Source organism: Sinocyclocheilus rhinocerous, unplaced genomic scaffold (genome assembly GCF_001515625.1).
Source record: "Sinocyclocheilus rhinocerous isolate Xijiao unplaced genomic scaffold, SAMN03320098_v1.1 scaffold107, whole genome shotgun sequence".
Classification (NCBI taxonomy): Eukaryota; Metazoa; Chordata; class Actinopteri; order Cypriniformes; family Cyprinidae; genus Sinocyclocheilus; species Sinocyclocheilus rhinocerous.
The window spans coordinates 870,073-878,202 of record NW_015635024.1 but is presented as its reverse complement, the minus strand read 5'-3'; the positions used below and the strand labels follow the sequence as shown (position 1 = coordinate 878,202).

General features: G+C 37.4%; 1 protein-coding gene across 8 annotated transcripts; it reads left to right on the top strand.

The window, feature by feature from the left end:
- Positions 1–2,143: 2,143 nt before the first annotated feature.
- LOC107746109 (rho-related GTP-binding protein RhoU) lies at positions 2,144–7,686 on the top strand. Of its 8 annotated transcripts, none has more exons than XR_001640658.1 (7): positions 2,151–2,550; positions 2,777–2,835; positions 2,935–2,964; positions 3,709–4,210; positions 4,789–4,875; positions 5,667–5,687; positions 5,723–6,148. XR_001640658.1 is itself a non-coding variant. In XM_016560199.1 (6 exons), the coding sequence occupies exons 1-5, from the start codon at positions 2,239–2,241 to the stop codon at positions 4,183–4,185; spliced, it is 771 nt and encodes a 256-aa protein (XP_016415685.1). In that variant the 5' UTR covers positions 2,144–2,238; the 3' UTR covers positions 4,186–4,210; positions 7,518–7,686. The 8 variants fall into 8 exon arrangements, 6 of the variants coding, with proteins under 6 accessions (XP_016415685.1, XP_016415681.1, XP_016415683.1 ...); XR_001640657.1 differs by having other exon boundaries at positions 4,789–4,880; XM_016560199.1 differs by lacking the exons at positions 4,789–4,875; positions 5,667–5,687; positions 5,723–6,148 and adding an exon at positions 7,518–7,686 and having other exon boundaries at positions 2,144–2,241; positions 2,349–2,550.
- Positions 7,687–8,130: the final 444 nt, after the last annotated feature.

The following is an 8,130-nucleotide window of genomic DNA, read 5'->3' as shown; positions in this document are numbered from 1 at the left end:
ATATATTTTATGTAATTTGTTTTACATAATATTTTTAATAAACAGAGAATGCTGTTTTAGGACCATTATGATTTTTTTTGCATTGCATTGCATTGCATTATCTTCAAGACAATTAGACAATTCTCATTTACATAATTGAAATAAGTAAATAAATAAAATAATTATCATTGCCACAATGCAAAAAATATATAATTACCATAATGCAATAAGTAAATAAATAAGTAAAATATTTCTTATTACCATAATGTTAAAATAAAATATTTTTCATCACCATAATGCAATAAGTAAATAATTATCATTATCATAACACAAATAATGCCATAATTAAATACATAAATAAAATAATTATCATTACCATAATGAAATACATAAATATATAAAATTCTCATGCAAAAAAACTGTCAGTACTATAATGCAATAATTCATTAAGTAATTCTCATTGCCATAATGTAGAAATAATATAATTCTCATTACCATAATGCAATAAATAAATATATAAAATAATTCTCATGCAAAAAAAGAAATTCTCATTACCATAATGTTGAAATAAAATAATTCTCATTACCATAATGTTGAAATAAAATAATTCTTATTACCATAATGCAATAAATAAATAATTATTATCACCATAATGCAATAAGTAAATAAATAAATACTTATCATTACCATAACGCAAAAATTCTCATTACCATAATGTTGAAATAAAATAATTCTCATTACCATAATGCAATAAATATATATATAAAATAATTCTCATGCAAAAAAAATTATTCTCATTACTATAATGCAAGAAATAAAGTAATTCTCATTATCATAATGCAATAAGTAAATAAATAAATAAAATAATGAGCATTACCATAATGGGAAAAAAAATCTTACCATAATGCATTTTTCTCATTCTCATTACTGTGATGTGATATGTTAAAATGCTAACATGTTGTTTTAATATATTTGTATATAGTTACAATATGTACATATAACTAAAATAATTGCAGTGTATTTAATGCTGTCATTTGTAATTTATACTGATTTAAATGTCCAGTTAAGCTAATTTCCATCCAAACTCTCATTGCATTTAATTTATTAAAAAAGAAAAGAAAATTAGTATAGGGTGAAATATGATTTGGACATTTCTTGATAGGTTTCATGATACTCACCCACATAGATGTGTAACATGCATGCACGTCCACACTTGTGTGACCATGCACTGCCACAAATACACACCTAAGTTTGAATGTTTTAGCGGTAGCAGAAATGTGTGTGAGTGTGTTGGTATCAGGCCTTATCTGGCCATGATCTGACGGGTGTTTGATGGACTTGTACCCAGCAAATGTGTTTTCAGCCGATCTGTGTGTGTGTGTGGATCAGGGGCGCGAGGTGCCTTTGATTGTGTGATAAATGCGCATTTGTGTGCGTGTGTGTTTGTGTGTGAGGGCGGCTGCCAGGGTCAGCTCTGTCCTGGGAAAGTTGAGCTCTCCATTTACATCAGCACATGTTGAGGCCTTCTGGTGGTTGCATGAGCGCACGGGTGGACAGATGGCACCAGCTCATAGCTGCAGATTCACTGAGGAGGAGCTACACGAGCCTGATAAATGGAGGAGAAGAAAAGACGGGCATCAGCTTGCTATTTTTCATCATAATCACTGAAAGTGCTGCGATCGTGAAGTAGATATGAAATCAAAACAGTGTTGTATAATAGGAAAATTAATATCAAATCACTAGTTTTGATAGCGCCAGTAACCATGTTTACACTTTTGAGAGAATTAATGTGCGCATGTCTTTTACCTATTTATTCAGTAGAGTTTAGACCAAAGCCAAGTCTTGGTTGCCCATAGTAACGCCTGTCAGGCACATCCTTGACCTTTCACATCGTTTATCACTTGACCTCATATTTTATTCAGGAGATATTTGTGCTTTTGGTGCATCCAGCCATCCATCTATGTGGTACTTTTTGGTGTGTTTTACTTTTATAAAGAGAAAAGGATTATTTTAGAGGAGGGTTTTTCTGTGGTTTTCTCCGACTTTTCAGGTCTTTCCTCCAGCTCTGCGACTCGCGGGTCAGTGAAACGCAACACTGCGCGCATGTGTCGTGCATTAATCCTCTTACTGCAGCAGATGCTCGTCTGTCAATCAACCTGCCGCGGGTGCTCGCGCTCGAACTTGACTTGAGAGCGCGAGAGAGAGAACGACCGCAGCAGGTGCGCGAGGGATTCCGCGCCTTCATTTAGCGATGCAGGCATGGTAAATAAAGCAGTTTATTGAACTAATCATGTCTTGACAGCAGCCACGGGCTTGTTTTGAACCACTAAAGTTGCATTTGTTTACTGGAAAACGCAATGCCGTCGCAGGACGAGGCTGAGGCGGTAAATGAAGACGACTGTCCGCCTCCAGTTCCGCCGCGAGCGAATCTTCAGCAAAATTCACCTGAGCCCCGGGTCAAGTGTGTGCTGGTCGGGGATGCAGCGGTGGGTAAAACGAGCCTGATCATCAGCTACACCACTAACGGATATCCGGCGGAACACATTCCCACCGCCTTTGACAACTTCACAGGTAGGCTAAACTCAAATATCCATACTGCTTCTAGAAGTGCGCACTCAAGTACTCACCTGGTCCCCGTTATATATGTTAACATATAAAATAAGACCTGTTCTGGACTTTTTGACATCTTATACGTGATATGTTCCTCGGAAATAGTTCATTAATACATTTATCTCAGCTTTCTGTTTGATTGATATTAATACGAATAGATTCATATTTGAGTGTTTCTCTATCTCAGCTAGGGTTGTGGTGGATGGAAGACCAGTTCAACTTCAACTGTGTGACATGGCAGGACAGGTGATCTATCTATCTATCTATCTATCTATCTATCTATCTATCACCAGTTTGTCCTGATGGATAGATGAACTCTTTTTCTCTCTGTGCTTTGAATGGCAGAGATGGGGGGCAGCGGATCAGCCTCTATATGTAAGCAACAGGATATGACGGAAGAGCGCCACCTAGCGTTAGAATGAGATCCTTGTATTCTCTTAGCACAGAGTCCTGTAGATTTTTGGGTGACTGTCACATAGATTGACTCTGTGATGTTCAGTAATAGAACTTACTCATCAGACTGATAAAGTGTCACAGCTATAATTCATCATTTGTCATACTTACTTGCATGTCTTGTGTTATAAATAGAAAAGCACATGCAACTTGCAAGGTTGAAGAAAATTATGCAAGTTTTTGCTGCTCTTATCTATCTATCTATCTATCTATCTATCTATCTATCACCAGTTTGTCCTGATGGATAGATGAACTCTTTTTCTCTCTGTGCTTTGAATGGCAGAGGATCAGCCTCTATATGTAAGCAACAGGATATGACGGAAGAGCGCCACCTAGCGTTAGAATGAGATCCTTGTATTCTCTTAGCACAGAGTCCTGTAGATTTTTGGGTGACTGTCACATAGATTGACTCTGTGATGTTCAGTAATAGAACTTACTCATCAGACTGATAAAGTGTCACAGCTATAATTCATCATTTGTCATACTTACTTGCATGTCTTGTGTTATAAATAGAAAAGCACATGCAACTTGCAAGGTTGAAGAAAATTATGCAAGTTTTTGCTGCTCTTCTTTGTAATGTATGGTATATATTGCTAAATATAGATTGCAATATTTTAATTATTAAGTAAAATGCGGCAGCTGCCTCACTTTTCTTCCTGTTTTCAGGACGAGTTTGAGCGCCTCCGTCCACTCTGTTACCGTGACGCTGCCGTCTTCCTGCTCTGCTACAGTGTGGTCCTTCCATCCTCTTTCAGGAGCATGATGGACCGCTGGGCCCCTGAGGTTCATCGGCTCTGTCCGGGAGTTCCCATCATCCTCGTGGGCACCCAGTGTGACTTGCGGGAGGATGTCCAGGTGCTGATCCGACTCGCAGACGGCCAGGAGAAACCGGTGAGCAGAGACGAGGCCCGCCTGTGCGCCCGGAGCATCGGCGCCGTGACGTTTGCTGAATGCTCAGCACTGACGCAGAAGAACCTGAAGGAAGTGTTCGACGGTGCCATCTTGGCCAGCATGTGGCACGCGGAGGAGGCGGCGTGGCCGACGATGCACACGCTAAGAGACAAAACTCCAGATAAAATCAAACAGCTCTCGGAAACATGGTGGAGGAAACTGAGCTGCGTCCAGAGCTTTGACCTTCAGTGATGGAGAATCCAGTTACGCCACACAGGTGGGTTTGAGTTGTCTTTCTCGCTACAGTAAGACACTCACAATATAAACAGACCTCCAGATGAAATGGGATTCACAGACAGATTTTTTAATGTGATGCATTTCCAAATTGAACAGTATAACGAGCAGCAATGTAGAACAGGATGTGGATTTACTGCGAAAAGTGGCTGTTATTGCAATTTTATATAAAGTTTACAATAATTGTCTTTGGAATAATGTAGAGTGAATCATGCACAATAATGAAAACGTGCATTAAGAAAATAAATAGGGTCAGTTTTGATTCATGTTGACTAGACATTTTAGATATCATCATGTGACACTGAAGACTAGAATAATAGCTGCTAAGAAATTCAGATTTGCATCACAGAAAAAATTACGTTTTAAAATATATTCAAGTAGAAAAGTTATTTTGAATTGTAAATATATTTTTAAAATTATATATGTATTTTTATTTTATTTTCTGTCTTAATTGGGACTGAGCTTGAGGACCTCATTTAGCGTCACCTGTTATGTGTTGTGTATACCTGTGACCCAGAAGTGTTTTTGTGTGTCATTTGGCCCGGTACCCTGCATTCATAGCAGTGGATTAGCTGATCCTGTGAACAGACTGAAGATCAGGACTGAAGGAGAGGGATTTGATGTCTGAGTTACACCTGCTGTACTCCTGTATAGTATGATGTTTTGTTTACAACTTCATTTCAACTGTTTACTTCATTTTATGAAGTAAAGTGTTACCATGTTTTCATCTCGTACATTTAAATTAGTTTAGAAGTAGATTTGCATCGGTGAAAATTAACTTTGCCTGCGAGTCTTGTTCTGACGGCCCTGTCAAAGGTCCGTATGGCCCAAAAGCCTTTAATCAGCTCTGATTCATTTACCTCATTGTGGTATGCTTTTCCCTCGGCAATCTGGGACTCTCACAGCAGACGTAATTACCGCCATCACAGAATGACAATTACCTGCACAATGACACTTACTGCAGGCTTCAGGTTCTGAGTGGATCTGAATGGTGACAACTGAAATAACACGAAACCCTTTAATTGCAGCATTTACGGCCTCTAATATCTGACTCAGAGTTGCTGGCTGATGCTGCGACAGTAATGAGATGCATATGTGCAAATATACTTGAACTTAATGTTTTAACCCACATAAGGTTAGTGAGGTTTAAACTCCTGAGCTTCTTCTCAGCGTGTCACTCTCTATCAAGAATATCAAGAACTGAAAAATTTATATTGATGGACCACTAAAATGAATCGCAATATATCTAATGAAGTTAAAACTGTTTTACATTTTTATGCATTTGGCGTCTTATTGCGTTCAACATTTATCAGTTAAATTTAATATTTGAGCTACAGAAATGTATAGAGTTGCATGCAATTATTAAATATATAAGTTAAATTAGTGTTTTTTTCAGAAAGAATTGAGAAATTATCAGTTTTTATATCATGATTTATAAGGTGTCATTACCAAACTCTTCAGTATTTGAGGACTATAGCGAGTTTACTATAGCGAGGCGTGCAGATCGGCTCCTGTGCCGCTGCAGATCCTGTAATGGGTCGAGACAGAAGCCACCTGTGGGAATTAGGTGGGCAGATGGCGACTGGTTTTCCCCTCACAGTATCTCTTGACCTCAACCCCCACCTGCTGCGGAAATCATGCAGGAATAACATCAGAACAACAGGCCTTGAGAGCTGTTCAGTTCACCCCACTGAACCAGGGTGATTTTATCAGTAGGACTCACTGAAGCGTAGTCTGTATGTTTCTGATAATTCATTTAATAACTGGTATTCGGGGCTGGGGGGATGACATGTCTTAATGAGTGTGAGTTGCATATTTTTCAGCAGCCATGATTGGAAACAATATTTTGTCACTTGTCAATAGTTAAATCTAAGGATTTAAAGGTGCTGTATGTAGGATTGACACCGAGTGGTTGAACTAGGTATTGCAGTCAAAATTCAAAATATTGGAGAGGGTTTTTTTCACCCGGCCCCTCCTCCTCAGACTTGACACACACAGGTTGCCAGATTGACGACACCAACAGGCAAGAGCGCACTTGACGATGAATGAAATGAAATAGGGCTGCACGATAAATCGCATGCGATATTTAACGCGCATCTTATCAGTAAATACGCTGTGTTTTCCGCCAACTGGCAACCCGGGGTGCCAAAATACAATTGGGAAAACTGGCAGTGGTTGGGTTTCACAAACCAAAACAGAGACCGACATTCCGGCCCGGAACTCACATTTTCAAAGAAGAATAACTGACTGTAGCATTGTTTTTCAGATAAACAAGTATGTTAACTTAGCATGTTTCTTAAATATCTACAAACATATTATGGTACTTTTATGCTTTAGTAGAGTCAAAAACTTACATACAGCACCTTTAATTGTCTGTCTAATAGTGCTGGAAGCAGAGTATTTTTAGAGCTTCACCTGTAGAGGACACTGTTGAGTTACATCGTGAAAATCAGGTGAAGCCAAGAGGTCAAGGTCGTCCAACCTGAAGCATCTACTGTGTGGTTGCTGCTGGGGATTTATGCTTTCAGATGTTTTAAGGCACAATGAAGGTCTGAATGTCATTGAAATCAATAAAATATCAAATTAAGTGTCTGTATCGGCTTGTTTTGAAATGCTGCAGAATCTTTTCTCTTCACTAACGTAATTTTTCCTCATCTCATTTGCTCCGGGTTTATTCAGCTCATGTGTTTTGGTGGTTTTTAGTGAATGTTAGTTCTCCTCAAGTTCACATGGGTGTTCCTAGCAGATGCACACAAAGTGGCACAATGCTATTTTTTTACCATTTCAAACATAAATTTGAAATGAATTTGAACATACATTTGTAATGTATTTGTAATATTATTCTAAAATATAATCATATTAATTACATTAATTCGTATTTATATACTATTATAGCATTTATTATTTTTGTCTTTTAGTTTCATCTTTGGTTTCCATATTTTAATTTTAGTAATTTTGTTCTTTTTTTCATTTTCATTCGTTTTTTTGTTTTTAATGTTTCTATTTAGCTTTAATATATTTATTTCAGTTTTAGTCATTTTTGTTTTATTTCAGTTTTATTTGAGCTTTTCTTAGTTGCCAAGGCAACATTTCTAATTTTTAAGTTTTTCTAATTCCCCCTAATATTTATATTTTATTTTAACCACAGTTTTTAATAGTTTTCGTTAACCATAAAAACACTGATCTTAATGTTGATTTTTGTAAAACTTCAAAACAAGCACACGATGATTCCATGATGTCATATCTGACAGGTGAGCGCTGTGACTGATGCGTGCTGATGTGCTTGACAGATGCAGCGGCTCCGTTCAGACGGGACGGGTGAAGGCTGCAGTGCTTCAGATCTGGACAGACAGCGGCGGACACATGTTCAGCACATGTGGAATAATCCTACAGGACGACCGCTGCAGCTCTCACCCTGATCTCGGGAGTTAAAAAGAACAGCATTTATTTATTATTCAAATAAACACTACCTTTCAAAAGTTTGGGGTCAGCAGGTTTTTCTTTTTCTTTCTATTTTTGAAAGAAATTAATACTTTTATTCAGCGAATATGTGTTAAATTGCTAAAAAAGTGACAGTAAAAACCTATATTCATGTGACACTGAAGACTGGAGCAATGATGCTGAAAATTCAGCTTTGAACACAGAAATAAATTATATTTTAAAGTACATTAAAATAGAACACATTTTAAATTGTAATAATATTTCACAGTATTACTGTTTTTTCTGTATTTTTGATCAAACAAATGCAGCCCTGATGAGCAGAAGAGACTTCTTTAAAAAGTAATAAAAATCTCTGTCATGTTAGATATTTAGAAAATGTCTTTAAGATGTTTTTTGTCTAAAACTGCTTTTTAAAAGATGTTCATCAGATGTTTGTACACTGCTTTCCAGATGAAGCGCTCT